Source organism: Netta rufina, assembly GCF_964035555.1.
Source record: "Netta rufina genome assembly, chromosome: 25".
NCBI classification, from domain to species: Eukaryota; Metazoa; Chordata; class Aves; order Anseriformes; family Anatidae; genus Netta; species Netta rufina.
The window spans coordinates 7,368,065-7,388,759 of NC_140149.1; the positions used below are offsets into that span (position 1 = coordinate 7,368,065).

Here is a 20,695-nt window from a genome sequence, read left to right on the forward strand (position 1 = left end):
CCAAACTGTTATCTTTCCCCAATCCTGAAAGAAAACATCACTGCAAAGGTTTTGATTTTGAATACTGAGTTGAAGAAGCTATTCCTGAAATAACTGTCAAGCCTACTAGCCAACAGTTACATGAAAGCAGGAACAAATGTCCCGTTCTATGTTTTTTTCCCCACACAAGCAAACTAACTCCCAGTACCAACTGGGCTGTTCATGGCCACGTGCTCTGCTAGATACTGAGACACCTCACACAGCTGAAACATTCGTGAGCAGCCATGCTTGCCTTGTTTGTAACAGACTTGATGAATGGCTTCACCGATAACTAGACAGTACAAGATCAACATCTCCTTGGTACTCTTTCCCATCCTCATCTCAGAAATAGAATTATTACCAGGCAAACAGATGCTTAAGTGATAAGGGAATACTGTAAATAAAGAATCAGACTTCTTATCTAATATAGCCTAGATTTTTTTTTCCCGTGATTGAGTACCAAGACTAAAATGTGAATGACCATCCCTTGTAAAGATGCTCATTTCTGATACGAAGATTTTAAAAGCTAGATTTGCAGCTGTACTTTATACGCAGCCATTCCAGTGACTAATTATCCTCCCTGCTGAAACCTTTCTTCATTTTAAATTGCCTAGTTTCCACATCACAGTTCTTTCTTTTCCCAGTTGTTTAGATATGTTCCTGCTCCAAGAAACATTCCCTTTGGATAAGAGAACACGGACCAGTCCTAGGGCTGAAACCCAACAGATGTAGAGGTGCAACACCACATAAAGAATATTTGGCATTTCTTTCCCCACGAATACATAGAATTTAATTGATCTTAATCAGGCAGATACAATTCAGATACAGAGCTGAAAAATTAAAAATGGGTTAGTGTGTAGTTCCAAACAAAAGAGGAAGAGGTTTAGTGGGAGAAGTTTAGTCCAGCAGAATCAGCATCTCTATAATAAGTCAGTGTCAGTAGCTGAAGAGAAAAGGTTGTCGTAAGAAGGTTAGAGAAAAAAACTCATGCACATGGAACATGCATCCTCCCTATGGGAAGAGGGGCTGAAAAACAAAAGTGCATCATGAGGGTGTGCTACATGCCTGGGGTCTCCCATTTACACTGGGCCCACTGGACACACTGCAGAAAACAGCCTGTTCCAGCTGCACTTGGTGGGATCCTTACAGAATCCTCCTTGTTATGACACTGCTTAGCGTACTGAGAGCACGGCTCCAAACACGCCACACTTGCTCCACTTCGAATTTGCTCTGCTGCAGAGCAAGGGATGCAGGATCTCATGCTTTCACTGTGTGGGGTGCTGACGCTGAGCAGTTACGTCTGAGCCATAGAGCACCCTGCTCGCCTCTGTGACTGCACTGCCCCACGCTCAGCCCCACAGTCAGAGCACCAAATCGTACAAGCAGAGCCCACTGGAGGGCAGGATAAGGCAAGTAACTAAAATCTTCCCATACTTTGCTTGGGAAGTGGCGTGGTTTTGTTCAGAGATGTAAAGCTTCCAGGTTTCAGCAACCCTGTAGACTTTGGTAGAGCTTGACAACTTCCACTGATTCAACTTCATCCACAGAACATTTTTCAGAAAAGAGTAAACCAAACCATGTTTCATAGTCTGCTTCTCTCCCAGCCGAAACTGTATTTGAGCAAACCCTCTACGAAGCTGAATTCAAGACAGCTCAGCTTTTGATTCAGGGAGTAGAGAGCCGTGAAAGTGCAGTACAAACTATTCCCTGGTCACAGGGCACTAAATTTGTTCTGGACCCCAGAAGTGGCAGTGGTGCAATGACAGACTGTCACCTCTCTTCTCCCACCACATTTTCCTTTTGCCCATTCATTGAAAAGTGGGTCAAATGTAGCACTAGACAAATGCACCACTGAGTCTATGAGCCTAAATCCTCGTCCAGCTGGCACCCGGGAACAATCCTGCATCCTTGCCTTGTGCAGAGAATACAACTGCAATCTGTCTATGGTAATTTCTGCACTGCATGAATGAGGAAGCAGCTGATTCCTGCATTTTTGACCGCCATGTAAATGGGATTAGACTGTGATCTACAGTTTCACCATTTGAAACTAACATCAGCCACAGTTATGCAAAGTCTCCACAAGTGGTAAATACACAAGGGTGAAGAAGAGTAGGTAGGGAGTCTTCACAGTGTACATGAGAGAAACGAACACCAACAGTAAGAGATAAGGAACAAAAACAGAACATGCAAAAACGAGACAACCAAGCCTTTCACCCTCCTGGATTTCACCCAGAGAGGGAACAGAGCAGGGGAAGAGGGGCTGCTTCCACTCATGCAGTCATGTGGGAAGGTTACTGGTGTTAGTTCTGTTTTCCTGGCAAACCCCAGCTCAAATCCTTTCCTGGTGGTGGTCCAAAACAATAAGGTCATTTCAAAATTCATGGATGGAAAAAAAATTGCTTCCTGGGTTTCAAAATGGTTTATTTACTTGGGGAAGCAGAGAAGCACTGTTTTCCCACCTCTCTTTAAATTATGCACATAGTATCAAGTGAACTTGCAAAAAGCAAAAGGTTACAGAAAATGTTTGTGCTACCATATGTCTTACTTGGAGACTAATTTCATCTCCACAAGCTGCAAGGGTCAATCATTTGCTTCTTCATTTCATGGAAATCACCAGCCACTCTAAGTGTTCCTGTTAAATGAGTTCAGACCTGGATTAACTCCCTTGCCTGGCACTGAGACACTGTGTGGGAGGAATGAGGTGCTCTGGCAAGAGCAGTGCAATAGTACTTCTCATGCATATAGCAGTTCCCATCATCTACTCTGGGTGTGCCTATACATACCCTTCGTTACAAAAGCTTATTTCCTGCTCTAGCTATGTTAAGTTCTACACTTGAAAGATTTCTTTCTTAAATCATAATGTGACATGCTTACCAGTAACTGACTTTGAGAGATGAGGAATTTCTACTCCTTTTGATAAGCGACTAAATATGTATAGCATGAAGATATGTACATAAACATATAGCACAGGGTCTAAGTGTTGCTGAAACAACCACAAATACAGTGGTTTGCATCACCTGAGCATCTCACCCCCCAGTTTCTCCAAGAGCCTGTAGTTGGCACACTGATCATTTAAAATACAAAAGGATTTTTGCCATCGGTATTAATGGCAGACACAGGCTTGGATGCTGACTGGGGGATTCTGCCAGGGAAAGAAGCAAATGACTGAGCCGCATGAGTTTTGTCGTCCTGTCCCCCAGCTAGCTTCAAGCTCAGCACAGAAGACCGAAATTTAGTTCTTCGCATGCGGACAGTGCTGGGCAGCTTCTCCAAAAGGCCTGCGGGAGGATTTTGGAGCGATGCAAGTTGGAGGGCCCTGGCTGCTGACCGAGGGACTCCTCCCCCAGAGCTAGGCAACCCGTCAGAACAAAGCGTTTTACCTTCTGTTCACCAGCGAGGACGACATCAGCAGCACCATGCAAGGCACATGACAAAGTCACATGATACGCACGCACATGATGGGTTGAAAGGAAAGTGGAGTAGGTCACATGGAAAATACAAAAAAATTAAAAAACTGATGTAAACAATGGGCAAGGGAAAAAAATCAACAACAGAATTACAGACTAAATAAAACAGGAACCAAATTAAATTAGCCAGTATATCTCAAACACTGGGGAGACAGTAACAACGCCTGCAAATAGAGAACATTAACCCAAGGGAAGCGCGGAGTTAGGGTATGCTGGGCACACTGCTCAGTGACAAATACCAAGTCAAGGAAGAAACAAAAACTGCAAGAGGAGGACTGCACCCCACAGCTTGGGCAGATGAAGGACTCCACACGACTGTTGGAAAGAAAAAGGGAACACATCATTATTCAGAAACACTCCACGCATCAGAGGTGAAATAGTCAAAATCGTAGCTTGCAGTTCAGTGAAGACAAACCTCAGCACTGCACATTGAGGTGTTCTCCCTTCTGCTGAAAGAAATGCCTTCCTAAATATTAACAACAATACTTACAACCCTACTATGTGCATACATTTCCAAGGAAAGGGCTTTTTGTCTCAGCTGCAACCCGGGTTTGGTCAGACTGCCAATTACCACTGAGTGCCCCACTTCAACCCAAAACCTGAGCCTGATGATTCAACAACACTGAACGAGTCCCGTGCAATGCTTTACACTGATGATTTCATGTCTGTGAGGGCGTTCTCTGACAAGGAGGAATGAAGCGCTCTGCACTGGAAGTTAATGACAGAGGTGACACGAGGAAGACAGCTACTGCTGGCAGAGATGAAGAAGCCAACAGACTGTACGGCAAGGGTAAAAACAATCAAGTGTTAGACAGGAGCACGTTACTACCTCCATACCCAGTTTCTCTTCCTAAATCATGATCTGATTTTTAACTCGCCTAATTAAAATGAGGCTACTTCACAGTGCTCCGGCACTTCCCCCGTAATTTCGTGCAAACGAGAATGAAATCCTTAATCTTTCACCTGCTCCTGTCTGACAAGATTAAGGGCCCGGCATTACTGGGGAAAAAACTGATAATATAAAATGTAAAATCAGTTTATCTGAACTTTCAAGCCATTGTTTCTAATTATAAAGGTAGACTCATGGAACTCCAGGCAGGAGCACAATGATGGAGGGAGGTTTACAAGTTAGAGTGCCTGGAAGGGCATTCAGCGTCTTCTGCTCACGAGGAAACATACTGCCAAATCCCCACTAAGTGCACTATCAATCTTCACATTCTACAACTACATGAGTAGGTTTAAAAATAGACGAGAGAGGTTGCCTTTAAAAATCACTTCCTCTCGAGGGAGAGATTTAGTTAAAGATCAAGGGCAAATTAGCAGTATAAATATGACTGAAAGCTAATTTGGATGAGGCTTCTAAGACACACAAGACTTCTGAAAATATTAGTTAGCTTAACACCTTGAAATTCATCCTATTGTCATAGGCTGAAGCCAGAAAGTCAGAGCACCGATTCCCTCGGAGCATTCAAGAGAAACGAGGCCCTGGTACGCACAGGCTGCTACTCCCAGACAGTACTTACCGTGTGAGTTTGGAAATACAAGGGCCTTCATAATCAGACCTGTCTCTCAGGATTATCAGTCCAAGGAACATGATAAAAATGTCATTTACAGCTACTGTTATTATCGTGGCTTGTTGAGAGATATGGACCATTGACCAGCTTACTTGCAGACCATATTTAAATGAAGCATAAAAAGGGGAGATGCCGTTGTGTCTGCCCTGTGAGAATGCTTTTCCCTCACTCCTTAGTTTTGCTAGCCAACTAGACCTTAGATTGCAGTTGTCTGTGAACATTACATTCCTTTGGTGCAGCGACCCAGGGTAGCTCTTTCTGGTAGTATTCTAGCAGAGAATATACCTCTGTACTTACTGCCTGGCAAATCTGAAATGAGTGAAAGGAAAAAAAAAAAAAGTAATATGAAAGACAAATTACTTAATGCACAAATGCTATTGAACTTCCATTTTATATATAACTACGCTCCCTTCCCTGCCATTTTTATCTTATGATACCTAGTGGCCAGCCCCATTTCTTGAGGAAAGAAATTCCAAAGCAAAAAAGAGTCACCAGCTCTATGGGATGCCAACGTGACCTTTTTCCCCAAGACTGCAACCTATTTTGAACTGACTGGATGCACTGTGCATGATAACAAAGATTTTATAGAAAACTGCACTTGGCTTGCTACCTGCATGTCACTTGCTCAGTGTCCTGAACCTCCCCACCTCCCTTATCCTGCAACTTTGGAATCCATTCACCAGTATCTAGAAGATATGACAGAAGTTCCCATAGCTTCTGGAAAAACAGGAGACTAGACAGAGGAAAGACCCAATTCACCACCTCTATTGGAAGAAAAGAGGAAAAAAACAACAACCTTCTAATGTGACCTCAAACATTTTGCTATGCAAAACAGATTCTACAGTGGAAACAGCTGCAAGAAAGCCATCTTCATCACTGTCTGTGATACAAAACTGTTTAAATGAGGTACATGTTCCTAAATCCCTTACTAGGCTCTAGACATCTCTTCCCATACATTACTGATCACACATCGAAGTAAAAAACTCACTGAAGTCAGCTAAGAAGCTCTCTTCAGCTTCATTAGGTTTCAGTTATACCCATTGTTCATTTTACTGACTTCACGATGCTGTTCAGGAGCTTCCATTTCTAATTGCTCTCACTTTGATTCATTTACCCACTGAGGTTATCTCAGAGCAAGACACAAGCTCATTCAGCAGTGTCATCAATAATTAAATGAACCGAAGTTCTAGGAGCATCTGCCTTGTGCAAATGCCCCTTTATGCTGTTGTGTATAGCATATTCATGTACTGCAGAACAGCTTAGCGTGGAAAACAAATGTGCCTATTTGCATAAATCAACGATGTACACAAATGACAATGACACAGTGAGAGGCCGCATCTGCTTCTGCTCAATGTAAGAGCATGAACTTCAGTGTAGGTGTAAATGCAAACTTTTACCCTTAAAAGGAAAAAAAATAAAAATAAAAAAAAAGACGACCACCAAACCCACAAAAAAACCCTCAGAAAAACAAACAAAAAAAGACCCCCAAAAAACCCTATGACAGCAAACAAGCAAAACCGAACAAATCACATGGAAAATGTCTATCATGAACCAGATCCTGGTATATTTTCTGGATAAAAAGACCTGCCTTTTTTTTTTTTAAACAAAACAAAACAAAAACAAACAAACAAGGAATGTTCTACAGAAGTGAAATGGAAGTGTCTGCTTACCTGACTCAATCTCCCAAGGAACGGCTTGGTACTAACCAGGTACTGAGCAAGAACTGAGGGAATCCAAAGTCCATCCCAAGTTGAGATGAAGACTTCTTGTGAAGTCTTGGACCTCTTAATGCTGGCAGGGGATCACTGGCAAGATGGGAGCAATGCTCCCTCTCCCTGCAGTGCCCTCTCCTGTAAGATACTCTATCTCCTCATATGCATTTTCTTTCAACAGCCAGTATCAGAAGTTGCAATATTACCTCTCTGTCTCTGAATTGACAGAAAATAGGCAATGCAGGATATGAGGAAGATTACCCAGTCCATGTCCCTTTTCTGAGGGCAGCTTTAACTCTAAAATTCACTAAAGGGAAGCATGAAAAGAAAACATTCCTTTTTGAAATAACCATCTAAATTTCTGTCTTTTCTTTTCCTCTGTGTGTCTTCTAAATCCTCTGTTTCAATTTTTTACCACATGCTTGGTAGGATGACAGCACGAAGAGGAGTCAGAGCGGTACCGTGCTGGGCTCTTAACAACTACATGCTCGCATAACACTTTAATGCCAGATTGTTGGTTAGCAGACATCAAAACAACAAAGCACAGCACTTTAATTCCCTCGATGGAAGGGTTGCAGCATAACAAACAGCACTCCGGACCAAAGGGGAGCAGTTCCCATCTACTCACTTGGCGGCTCTGTGCTCTCAGATTCAGTAAGAGGCCGAGTTGCTATGGAAACACGAAGGATAGATAGGACATGTAAAGGTGAAGGATAGCATGAAAGGAAACTATGAAAGGCAGGGAGCAGGGGTGAGAGAGAGCAAAGAGAGAAGGCCTAATGAAGAGAGAATGAGACTGAATTCTCGCGGCAGATGTTTGTTACCTGAAGAGCCTGCAAAATTGGGCCGTACCGCTGCTGTTTTCCAACCCCTCTGAATCTGATTTCAGAGGTAGCTACGGTGTTTCTGACTAATTCTGACCCAAATAGCAATCTAGGTTCACATCCCGTCATCTGCTAACTACTGATTTCCAGAGGCCCTCCAGAACAGCACCTCATTGCTAGCTTTCTCCAGGCCCAGCTATAAAAGACAAAGGAGCCAAGATTCCCGAGAAGTTACCCTCGTGATACAGAGACCTTTCTGACCTTCATGTGTTGTGGCCAGGGTACAGGCAGAAAAAAGGAGGAAACACCATGTCTAACAGCCTCAGAAGAACTGCCCTGAGCTTCTCTTTCTATTCACAGGATGGCCACTGAGAGCTCAGTTCTCCAAAGACCAGCACTACATCCACCCAGCTAGCTTTAAGGGAGAACACCCTCCGCTTTGCTGCTCGTACACAGCCACTGCATTCTGCTTATCTTCTCTGCACTGTGCATTGGTAACTTCTCTTCCTCACTTGTTAGCTAGTGCTCTTGCAAAGAAGGAAAAATAAAGCAGGATACGATAGAATGATAGATGACTGCTCCACTGCTTTCTCAAAAAAAAAAAAAAAAAAAAAAAAAAAAAAAAAAAAAAAAAAAAAAAAAGGGAAATACTGAAATGAAGAGAAATCAGGCATTTATTGAGAGAAGATGGCAGACCGAAAGCCCCCTAGGATTGTTGGTAAGCACTCCACTTCCAGGAGCTAAGGCAGGCTGTACAAGCACCAAATACAAGGATTAGAGGGAAAGGACAAAAAAGGATGTCTCTAATTCCAAAAGCCCTCGAGAGAATGGAGCACGAGAGACACAAGATGTGATGATTTCTCTACTATAGAACATCTTGAAAAACAAAAAAATCGTCATTGGCATGTCTTTGTAACAAAGCACATTACAACTATAGCTACAGAATGAGGTAAATTCTGATCTCTGGGGTTCATTTCTTTTCCTTACCCATCACGGCACCAGCCCTACTGGCATGAGGGGTGAACAGGATGGACCTTTGTGTGGTTTGCAGCCTAAATCTGATTATGCAGATTTAAAAAAAAAAAAAAAAAAAAAAAAAAAAAAGCAGAATATAAAGAAATGAGTTTCCTTACACGGTTCCTGAATGTGACTTACTAACAGGGTTAGTAAAGCACAAGTCATTCACTGCTGATCAGTAGAGTATCTTCCCCCTCTCTTTGGCTCTAAAACTAGACTCTTGTTTGCTGGGCTAAGATGGTTTCAAGCAATTTAACCTCACATCACAAAAGCTGAGCACATCTCATAAAATGTTTCACAAAACGGAACACAAACTGGTCAGAAATCTTAAAATCAAAGGTCAGTGACAACACTTGTACCAGCTTTCATGTGGGCAGGCTTTCACTCTGCAACCTTCTCTCGATCCCTTTCCCTCCACCAGCACACCTGGGAGCTGTCTGCGGCTTTTCTCTGTCCTGGAAGCTCCTCTACCAAGAGACTCAGTTTTTACTCAGGGGGGAAATATATATAGAAAGGGAAAAGAAAGAAAACACCCAAGGTTGTTAGGCAGACCACACCACACTCAGTGAGGAGCTGCATGCAGAGCAAGGCGCAACAAGACAGCCTCTTCCATCATACTCACTCTCTGCTAAGCGCGAGGTGGGGGCAGCAGTGCTTGCTAAAGGAAGAGAAAGGAAAGTGAGGAGGGGAGTTGACTCCTGTTCAATGCTGCCAAAAGAAGGACAACTGAAGAGTAAAGTATTAAACTTTTGTCAGATCGAACGTCTCTGGACACAAAGCACAAGCAAAGCAAGTGCTGTCTCCAACTCCAGACTCGGCACTTTGCCAAACCTGTATTTTGGACACTGAATTCTTGCTTTAAAGCAATTTTCTCGTACCATAGGATCACTGAACACATACCACGGGGCCTTCATGTGCCTCTAAGATAGGGAGAAACTACTTTGTGCTTCTGGAATGTGCTTGGGGGAGATGGAAAGGGTAACTACAGAGACATCTCAGCAGGTTTTACAAAATGCCCTCAGTTTTTAGACTATTTGAAGTAGAAAAAATTGGTTATTTTCTCTGGTTTTGACTTGACCCATAAACCGGTAATATCGTGTGGCCATAATTCAAACACAGATGAAAAAACGAATTTTTGCTATGCCAGTGATCTTTTCACCACTGCTGCAACTCAGTTTGGGATTTGAGAGCCTCACAGAGCACAGAAGAATTAGAGAACCAAATGCTCAGGTGGAACACAGCTGCAGGGCAGAAGGGTGCTTGAAAGAGCAACAACAGAATTGAATTTGGAAATAAAAAAAACGCTATACTTCATAAAGAAGGGAAAAGGAATTAGAACTTCCCATAAAAGGGTGTAGAGTCAGGGATTACAGACTAATTGATGGCTGATTGCCACATTAAAAAACAATAGCAAAAAACAATTGAAAAAAAACAAACCACTGTACAATAAGTGTGATTTAATATTCTCTTTCAAAGGCACCTACCTGTCCCCAAGTGGTGAACACGAGCTTTGGCAGACAGGTCTGTGGATGTGCCTGAAACAAGGCTTTAAAATACTCTTTTTCCTCTCTGCTGTTGGATCTTTTCCCATGGTACTGATCTGCACAGAGGCTAAATGCCTATGGTCTTATCTCCCTTGTGTATCGTTGACGATGTTCAAATTCAGAAGGGCCTACACCAAACGGTTTGCCCGGTGGCTATAATACCAACCATGAATAACTTCATTTAAGGGCTGAGTTACTTCTGCTGAGATTAACAGGCTCTGAACAATTTTAGGCAGCATTTTGTGCATGCAGTTCAGAACCACGCCTCCCAGCTGACTCTTTGCAGCTATTAAAATTTGCAGTTTTGCCTGTCCATCTGTCCATTCAGTTCCCCACCTTGACTACCTGTCTGTCTTGTTAGTAGTCTGCTAAGTACAAGCTTTTTATAACACAATCTTCAAGGAAAAACAGTGCAAGTGGGGTTCAATTCATTTATTCAATTAGTTTAGTATACGATCTACACAATTACAGGAAGACTGTTCAAAGAGTACTACATGTGAAGAATACTAGGGAGAAGAAGGGAAAAAAGTGATGTGTTTTTTTTCCTTGAATTTTTTTGCTTCTTTCAAAATTCTGTAAATATTCACAATTCTGAAGTTTTCAATTGGCTCTTAATTGGTAAAAAACACATGAAATCCAGCCAAAGCTTTTGCCTTAATTTTTGAAAAATTTTGATCAAGTCCTAAGCATGAAGCCTTCTACTACTCCACTCTCATCAATGAGCTAATCTTTATTATTAGGCAAGCACTTTAAGTTAAATATTTGAATCACATGCTGTACAATAAAGACTAAGATGTTAAGCCCATAGTTCTGTTCTATAAACGACAAGTATCAACCAGAACAGGACTACTCTAGTGTCAGTTTTGTTAGGAAACAGACAGTACCAGATACTTCATTTCTAACGACCCTAGAAGGAAAAAGGCACTAAATTAAAAGCTAGTGCTATGTATGTTAGGAACAGAAAAAGTGAAACAAATGCAGAGAGGCACTTACGTGAGTGAGGGATACCTGCAGTTTTTCCATGGATGGAACACAAACAAAAAGAAGACAGATAGAAAAAAAAATGTAGAAGAAGTGAGAAAAGGAGACAATGAAAATGGAGCTGGAAATTCAAAACACCATCAGCTGTCCCAAATCCAACCCTAGGGAGTGGGGTAGGCAACAGGAGTTATTGCAACCAACTGGATATTTATTGGGAGGGCTGGCTGACTGCACAGGGCCTGGATTTCTAAGCAGCAAGACGCGCACTGTTCCGTTATGCTCAGCAGCTCTGGTGAGGCTGAAGTTGGCAGAGCAAATCAAGACCATGCACAGATCTTGGGACCTCCCAGCATGCACATACATGGGATAGGAATAATGCTAGCTCTGAGTTCAGAAGACAGTCCTGGACAGTGGTTTCAGAAGAGCTATGAAATAGGTACACAGGTATGTGTGTGATGGTGGGAAGAACAGGCTCTAGATCTAAATGCAAGGAGAGCAGGGAAGAAAATCCCAGGAAGTGCAAGGGATTGATTGCAGATCCTAATATTTGGATAAGGCTGTGGATAGGGATAAAAGATGACCTCTTCCCTTCCTGCTTTTGTCACATGTCCCCTACCCACTCTACACTCTGCCACAGAAGAGCATCCTGCCATCAGAGTGGAAGATTGGCCAAGTAAAGCAGAAGAGAGGCTGTGGTAATTGCTCACATGCTGCATGGAGGTCTTAAAGCAGTAATTTGCAGAAGAGAGAAATCCTCCTTCCTCCCGCCACAGTTCATGGCTAATCCTTTGCTGAACTTATTAATTTCTAATTTGCAAAAAAAAACCTTGTCTTGCTACAACGAAGAAACATTACATTCCTTAAGAGCATGCGCTTCTCAACCCACTGCTTGTTCTTCTTAAAACATCGTTGAACTCTCCATTGCATAACCCCTTTTCTTTGACAGTATGCAGTTTATACTAGTAACCCAAGGCACAGACTAGCGTGAATAGCTTCTTTGCCTCCCACCTTCAATGAAGATTTTTAATTAGTGAAAGAACTCATTACGATCAAAAAGTACCACAAAAACAACAGGTGCAGCAAGGTCTGCAAGAGAAGAGGGTGTTGTCCATGCATGACAGAGATTCCCTGGAAAGATGCAAGGAAAGAGAACCAGAGAAGCAGAGGGAGGTCTCAGTTTTACTTACGAACTGGCTGCGTCTTGAAGTCGGATGGCAGGCTGATCTCACCCACACCCTTGCCGTTCACTGCAGACAGTCTCACAGAGTAGGTTGTCTCAGGCTTCAGGCCACTGATAGTGATCGTGCCCTCCATATTTGCTGTTACAGAAACAAAAGAGGATAAGCAAAGAAAGGCTCAGGCCTGAGACAACAATAAATGCCATGTTCCTACTGTACTCATGCTATGTTTACGCCACGTAACAAAGCCTCCTTCTGGGTCCAAGCTCACAGTCATGAGACGCAGATGGAGGAGGTAACTTTCATCATCCTACCTTCTTTTGCATCATACAGCCTCGAATGCCATTCTCCCTCGCCCAGTGCTCTCCACTCTGCCTTGTACTTGAGGATGGGCACCCCACCAGTAGCTTCAGGTTCATCAAACTCCACCCGGGCAGTACTAGAGTATGGCTCCACTCTGTCAATAGAAGGAGAGGACGGAGTATCTGGGGGAGGAAGGGGAAACAACCAGTGATACATAAGACAGTGGGAAGAAAGGGTCCCCAGCTCCAGTGGCAGAGTAAGCAGAAAACTTGAAATACCAAGAACACCCTTGTCATGGCTTCATAAAGGAGAGAAGGGCAGGCCTGAGGGTCCCCTCAAAGCGCTTTTAAGAATGCTAATTAGTGTAGAGACCTTTATTCTTGTGCCTCCTCTAAGATGTCAGAGCCTCAAAATACGTTCTCCAAAATCACATATTTTCTCTAAGAAAAAAGGATGGCCTGAACGGAGCAACAAGAGCATCCTGGATGCAGTTCTATCCCTACACAGTCTCTTCCACAGAGCATTCCAATACACAGTGTGACCACTCCTGCACCTGTCTCTAAGGCACCCCACAGAGTTGATGATTTAGGGACACCAGAGGCCCTTCAGCTCTGCTGTGCAGTCAGACAGTGGGCCTTTTCATTTGGTACTTAGTGGTTTCTGTCTTGCATTACCTATAATACTAGGCACATTTGAGATGCACACCCACATGCACGTGCACTTCGACAATGTCTATCAGAAATCAAAGATCATAGTTCTGTCAAAACGTACTAAAAACTCTGAAAAGAATGAGACCCTTCAAAAACAAGGCAACAGATGGCAAAGATCTTGTCATCTGTAACCCATCCCAACTCAAAAACCTATGAGCAATCTCTTTCGAAGTGGAAGCTGGCTGTCCTGTTAATCCAAACTAGAAAAAAAAATTGTCACTCTGTCACCCCAGCTCAAAGGCTGCCTTTGCCTTTCCGTATCTCCCTGTCTGGGATGCTCACCCGCCTGCACAAGAATGAATTCTGAGGACTCCTGGCCAATGCGGTTCACAGCAGTGCAGTTGTAGTTTCCAAAGTCATTCTCAGAGTCTGGTGTCACCTGTAGAAGGAATGAAGGTGCATGCTCGGATCAGAAAACACGTTTCACTCTGCTATTTACATTTGCATTTTGCCGGGGGAAGAAGCAACAATATAGTACATGTGCTGACACACTGAGGGCTGTCCACAAAGGGTTGAACTACAGTGGGCAGAAAATTGAAAGCAAGGAGGGAGTGGTGTTTCCCATTACATGATGCCCTTTGCATTTCTTTGTCAGAAACACCACACAACTTCCTGCCCACTAACAGCGTGTCCTGATGAAAGACTGAACTTCATCAACATGAGAAACAAATTGCTTGATAGCACCGAGCCTTCCTGGCTGCACATCCCTTCTCCCCTCCATGCTTATCCTCACCTCCAGGTAGCTTGCTGATGGAGTGTTGTAGATCTTGATGTTGCTGTAGTTGGAGCTGGGAAGCAGCTGTCCATCCCGGAACCAGGAGATGACAGCACTGGGGTAAGCAAATACCTCGCAAGTGATATTCACTTGATTCCCTTCCCAGGTGTAGACAGCCACAGGGCCCTGAAGCTTTGGGGCATCTGAAAGAAACATATTCGTGAAGGCAATATGAGCCAGGAAAACTCTGGAAGTAGCCCAGTCAAATTGACTGTAAATATTCCTTGTCTGGGGCCCAGTCTGATGTGGGAAAGGGAAACTAATGTAGGAAGAGGACAGCCTTCTCATCCCATGGTTGGTGGTGGTGCTGGTCTTTTGCTGAAGGACATAAGGAAGAAATTCACTCAGTCCCAAAGGCTGTTCCTAACGCAGTGTGGGAGGATAAACGGAGAGCATGCTATGCATCCGAGGAAGTGCAATACTGACATATCCCATGAACGAGGCTGTGGCAGATTCACGGCCCATAGTCTTCCTGGGGTGCAACCAGCATTTCAGCCGGAGTTAACCAGTGCAACCATTTGTGTGGGAGCACACTGCAAAATGTGACTCCAACAGGAACATTATTTCAGACTGAGCTGCTTCTCATGCCCTCTACCTAGATAATATCCATTTCCCTAGTTGTACGTGCCTTTGTCTCGTCAGAAGACGAGGAAATCAGAGGCAGCTCCCTCCCCACCATCTAAATATATGAACCACCCCTCTCCCTTCTTACACTGCACTTCGAGGTACATGGCTTGGGAGTCCTGCCCGATGGTGTTGCTGGCTGTGCATACATACTCTCCGGCATCTGTGTACTGAATTTCTTTCAGAGTCAGGGATGACACCCGAGCGTGGCTCCGCACTACGATGCGCCCATCCAGGGTCTGGCAGAAAAGGAAGAAAGAGTCAGAGGCTCAGCTCTGAGCCTACAGCGCAGACTACAGGGAAAAGCAGAAATGAAAGTCTACCTTGCGCCAGCCCTCCAGTGCTCAGTATTTCAGAAGTGATCACCTGGCAGGTGAAATCACGAGCATGGAGCAGCATTTCCAAAAGCAACTCAGCCTTGTTGCACAGGACCAAGTGCAGTGAGTGCTTAGAAGGACTCAGGTAATGGGAAAAAAAAATCAAATGAAAGACCGAAGTACCAGATGCTACCATGTGTCTGAGGACAGCTGGATAACATCAATCTGCTTCTCAGAATAACAACTGTAGAGATCCAGCTCTGGTTAAGACATTTTTGCCAGCATGCTCTTGCAGAAACCCTCCCCAACTGGTTCTGTGTTTTCACTCTGAGAGAACTCAAGACTTACTCTTCTCTCACTGCTACTTGCTTTGTCTCAACATCCTTGAAATGGCACTGCTGAGAACACAGACCCAGCCCTCAGAGCTAAATCAGGCAGGATAAAAGCTCAGAGTTTTCACGCGAATGTGGCACTGAACAGCGAGCAGGGCAAGAAAACTACACGACCCCTCTAAACACAACCTGCTTCAAGGTGTTCTGATGCTTCAAGAAAACTCTAAAGCAAACTCCACTGGTTACATGCCAGTTCAGAAACTGCTCCCACAAGCAGTGTAGGGCCATCAATGACAGAAAAACAAGGAATGTAAAATCCAGGCTACCATCCATTCCAAGGGACTGCAACCACCCAGGGGTCCCAACCCATATATCATTCCCCCCCCCCCCCCCCCTTGAAATTGGATTGCAGCCTCTTTGGCCTGGGACCAAGCCCAAGTGCTCTCTTAATGCACAAGCACAAGTGGCTCTGGACTCCTTTCTCCACACTGGTGCTTGTGATCAGCTTGGAAGCTTTAAAGGACAAACTTTCTCATCTTGTTTCCAAAATGACATCAGTATATGTGAACAAATTAGATGCTCTCACTGCTGTGCCTGCTGCTGCAGACCAATGCCACAAACTCTCCTGCCTCTCCTGCACTTGGTCCCTGGTGTTGCTGGAACCCGTTACGTATTCCATGAACACACGACTTGGTGTGCACTGTTTCCTGGAAATGGCTAAGGGTCCCTTAACGTGACATTGCTCCACTGTGGTATCTTACACAACTGAAGTGTATATCGTCTCACCTCCTTTCTCCCCAGCGCCAAGATGCCATACAAACAAAACAGTGCCAGGCAGTTCAGATAAAACAAAACCTTTAGCAATAATACAACCTAATCCTGAAGATGAAGCTATATTTCTTATAAAAGGCACATGTAAAGAGAAAGAAAGATCAGGAAAAACATTCAAGAGAACAATATCCACACCAAAAAAAAAAAAAGCACACCATCAGTTTTCTTAATTGATATTTCAGCCCAGCAGGTGCTAACAATTCCTGGCTATTAAGAGGCACAGGATAGGTTGAAACTTGTGAGGCAGAGATGTGGACAGCTGTAAGCCCTTTACCTAGCCTCCCTGGCTCAGTTATTTTGCACCCCACAGTGTCTTAGCAGTGGGAAACCCCCTAAGAGAGACAAGGAAGAACTCACGCCATACCAACAGCCAGCTCTACAGAAAAGGGCACGATGGTGCTCCACGCTGCTGACTGCTACAGCTTATCCTGAGGTGCACACAGGTGTTTTTCTCCAAACTCTGACAGCCCTGTGGCATACAGTCACCCCGTAAACAGCTGGTAAAGATTTTAACACCCTAGCGTTAAGACAGGAGGGAAATCCATTTACCACCTTTCCCTTCAACTGAAGGATTTTTTAGTCCTTTCGTCAAGTGTCCATGACAGCTTCACACAGGCTCCTCACCCATTTTCCACCCAGGAGATATCATTATAAAGCAGCACCTGAAAATCCTGACCACAGCACTAACTCCAGTGAAGGAAGATGAGTGCTCCTAGCTCCGTGCTTGATCCTCCTCCCATCTGTAAAGTTGGGCTAACTCCTAGTTACCAGCCTGTGATGCAACAGAGGTGCAATTTTGCTTGTAACTGAGTTTTTGTATTAGCCATTGAGTTTTTGCATTAGCCACTTATTGTCAAGATAAGTCTACGCAAGCTGCAATACGCTTCAAGAAGTTCTCGCTGACAAGTCAGATACTTTAAGACAGAGAAAATAAGGAATTCAGAGACAGCAAGCTTAATAATCTTAGTGTTCACATTAATAAAAAGCTTGAGACAGAGAGTACGCTGAATACACCGAGGGGGGAAGGGATAGACAATTGTAACAGGAATTAACAGGAAGAAGGAATTAACTTGAGATGCAACTACTCAAATTCCAAATTCTTGAACACAATCTTATCGGAATCTCTGATGCTTTCACTGTGTACAATTCATCTGTTTCAAGAGATTATTTCAAAGTAAGAATGGACAGCATGTTCTCAGCCCCAGGTAAGAGAAAGATTGGTGGGGCTTAAGTTAGAGCTTCCATTTCACTTTGTTTAGGCCACATCACCCTTGAGACAGACAAAAAACAAACAAACAAAAAAGAATTCAAGATAGTCAGAGCCTCCACAAAGCTGATTCTAAACATACAGATTGGAGTTATCTGGTCCTGGTAGGTCATTTGGTTCTCCACCTGACCTCTATTTATTTGCTTGGAAACAGTTTCTGGTCCATTTTGAAGCAAGCATTTCTACAGATCAGGGGAACGTAATGGTGTATTAATGTGTATAGAGTACACATATAGATGTATAACGATCATTATTATGTTTAAAATATAGCACTGAGTGTGAAAGAAAACAAACCAGACTTGCATCAAACACTCACTGTGTTATCCTGCACCCTTTCACTGACCCTTGCAAATTCAAGCCAAATAACAATAATTTGGGAATTGGGAACATTTATTTTTTTTAAATATAACTTGTGAAAGATTTAACTGCATTGATTTTGAAATGGAACATGATGCAGTTGTCCTTTAAAAGAAGGTCAAAACTCAAGAAGTGCCATGAGCAAACAGATGAGTTGGCTGGAGCAACAGGCTATGCTTAGAAAAAAAAAAAAAACCATCCCAGAATGCATATTGGGGCTAATTCTTGAAACTCTAGAAAGAAAACATGATCCACACTTGTAGCATACAAGGAAATCATGAAAGCAGTATTTGTCAGGTATCGCATTGGTCTTCCCTACCTTCCCCCCCCATTTTTTTTTTGAAGTGTCAACCAGGATTACTCACTTCCAACACAGCTAGTTTGCTCATTCAGAAGCACATCACTACATGCCAAGCAACGTCTAACTATTAGCTCTTTCTTTTATGTATTAATATTTAATTTATTCATAATATTAATGCTGGTTTAGTTGGCGTGGTTGCTGGACTAGAGATTTGTTAATCTGTAATACTTAAAAAGAACAACAGAAAACCTAAGAAGTTTGCTAAAGCTCTGGTGATCTTATACCTCTTGCTTCTCGGGCCGGGTCCATGAAGCCTGGAGAGAACAGATATAGAACACAACAACAACAGGAAAAAAAAAAAGGCAATAAAAGTTTATCAAAGGTTGCTTTTAGGTATCACAGTGTATGTACCACACTACTTTCTTTGTACATGCAGGCTCCAAGTTGTGTATCTTGTGCTGGGGGTGATCGCAATTTCCATTTCCCAACCTCAATTTCCATTTGCATTCAGAATACAATATCCTAAAAACTGATCTTCAAGTGACTAAACAAGGGCTAATCATACCTAAAGACTTCTGTTCTTAAATTGGATGACTATTTCCTCTGTCAGATCTCACCAGTTCTACAAACAGGCCCCCAGCACCCAAGGTAAATGATTCTGATGACCTAAGTCACTTAATTGCAAAGTTCTCCACCAGTTTGTTGGCCACCCAGGCATGCTAATTACTATTAATGCTTACAGCATTGAACTGATCATGCATTTGTACAGGTTTTTACATGCAAACTGTGCCAGGAGTAGGAGGTCCTCAAGCTGCAGAGCACTGAAACACTCTGACCCCTGCACAGGACGCACCAGGGCAGAACCACGGACCTCCAGCTGACCACATCCAGTCATTAGGGCTAGGGATGTGCACACCCAATCCTTACTGGGCTCGGGACAACCAAACTACAGGCATCAGTGGAACATGCACAAACCGTACTGATAAACATACATTTCCCATTCAGAGAGAGACAGCAACAGCGTGGACCATATTCACTCTGGTTTGCAAAGACCAAAGTCGCTGAGTTCCCCTTTTCCCCCTATGAATTTCACATGTTTTTCTTCTGATGTCTATTTCCATCTCAATTTGATCCATTTCAAATTTAGTAGGCAAAAATCACCTGCTAATATCACAGCTATGATAGCATTTTTGAACGTGGGGCACAAGCATTGCTTGCACGTGGATACAACAGCATACACAAAAGTGACATTACAGAAATGGAGATGAAAGTTAAAGAAATGAGAATAAAAAGCACAGTATTGTTTCCACAGTGCTTCCAGTGAAAAATACGAGACTGAAGTATTAACAAATGGTACAGACAGCCTCATTTTATACCATCTTAGATAAAAGCTGGCTATTTGCTTCTAACTTGAGGCCTCAGGTGGACCCACCTAAAGAAAAAGCTCACCAGCACACGCATGGGCTGCCCTGCACTCCCATAACCTCATCATGTCTATAGATCTAGATCTCTTGTGCACAAGTTCCTGAAAACCGAGCAGGCAAGCGTCATCAGAATTCAGCATAATCCCTTTTTCATGTACAAGTTCCCTCTACCTGAGCTAGCCAGGGGACTGCCTCATTTGTATCACCCATTTCAATCCTCTCCAATGAGTTTCTATAGCATCAGCACAGAGGGATGGACAATCAGATGTGCCTTTATCCAGTGGTGTTCACCACCTGCCAACCTAGAGGAAGAGGGAGGGAAAAAGCCTGTTCCCACATTCCTTGAGCTTGCTGCTTCTTTGTACTGGGGCTGGCGGGCGTGGGGGAACAGCAGAACCACCACCTCCATCCTGGAGAGCTTCAGCTTAGCTCTTCCTCACTGAAAGCAACAGATACACAACCTCACGTCTGTAGGAGGCACATTCCCTCTCATATGCATGCCAGCACCTTCCCTTCAACTAGGGAGCAAGGAGTTAAATAGGAGCGTCTTCGATTACAAGGGAGTTCCGGGGATCTGACATTGTCTCTGCATCACTGAACATATATATACCTGCTGCCTGCAATGGCAAGATGTTAGAAGACCTGCAGAAAAGCATTACCTGTTCCCCAGCCCTTTCCTCACACACTGAGCTACACTGCTGGGCAAGAAACGCAAGACTGTCTCAGCAACTGTTTCAAGGAAGTTCATGTGAGAGTAGCCAGTTATTGCTTCATCCAAAAATCTGACAGGAAGTATAACTGTGTCTGCAATGAAATCATAAAATCCGCACACACCAATATACAATAGATTAAAACTACATAGACACTGAAGTGGAGTTGATATTCTGCAAGAGAGGTAGAAGAAATGTGTCTCTATTAAAGGGAATAATGTCTAGCAAAGGAGATGAGGAATACAGCATACTGGCCTAAATCAGCATTACGAGAGGTAACAACAAAAAAAAAATTCTCCAAGTTTTTCCTAAATAACATGTTTCTACATTAGCAACCAAAGTAAACCACTTTTTTTTTTTCCCTCCTCTTAAAGTACCAAGAAGTACCTAACTCATGGGAGTTAAGGCACCTGTACACCTTGAAAAATA

The 20,695-nt window shown here is 43.4% G+C and overlaps 1 protein-coding gene across 4 annotated transcripts in view; it reads right to left on the reverse strand.

Annotated features, from left to right (window-relative positions):
- The window catches only part of NCAM1 (neural cell adhesion molecule 1), a gene marked incomplete at both ends in the record, with an annotated part of 103,068 nt that overhangs the window by 21,587 nt on the left and 60,786 nt on the right, over positions 1 to 20,695 (reverse strand). For 2 of the 4 annotated variants that reach the window (XM_084301397.1, XM_084301396.1), the window contains 5 exons: positions 12,325 to 12,456; positions 12,630 to 12,800; positions 13,611 to 13,707; positions 14,062 to 14,246; positions 14,816 to 14,966. In XM_084301397.1, coding sequence (XP_084157523.1) covers positions 12,325 to 12,456; positions 12,630 to 12,800; positions 13,611 to 13,707; positions 14,062 to 14,246; positions 14,816 to 14,966 — 736 coding nt within the window. Of the gene's footprint in view, positions 1 to 7,399; positions 7,442 to 9,234; positions 9,271 to 11,149; positions 11,165 to 12,324; positions 12,457 to 12,629; positions 12,801 to 13,610; positions 13,708 to 14,061; positions 14,247 to 14,815; positions 14,967 to 18,416; positions 18,447 to 20,695 lie in introns of all 4 variants that reach the window. The other 2 variants (XM_084301399.1, XM_084301398.1) reach the window with 2 other exon arrangements.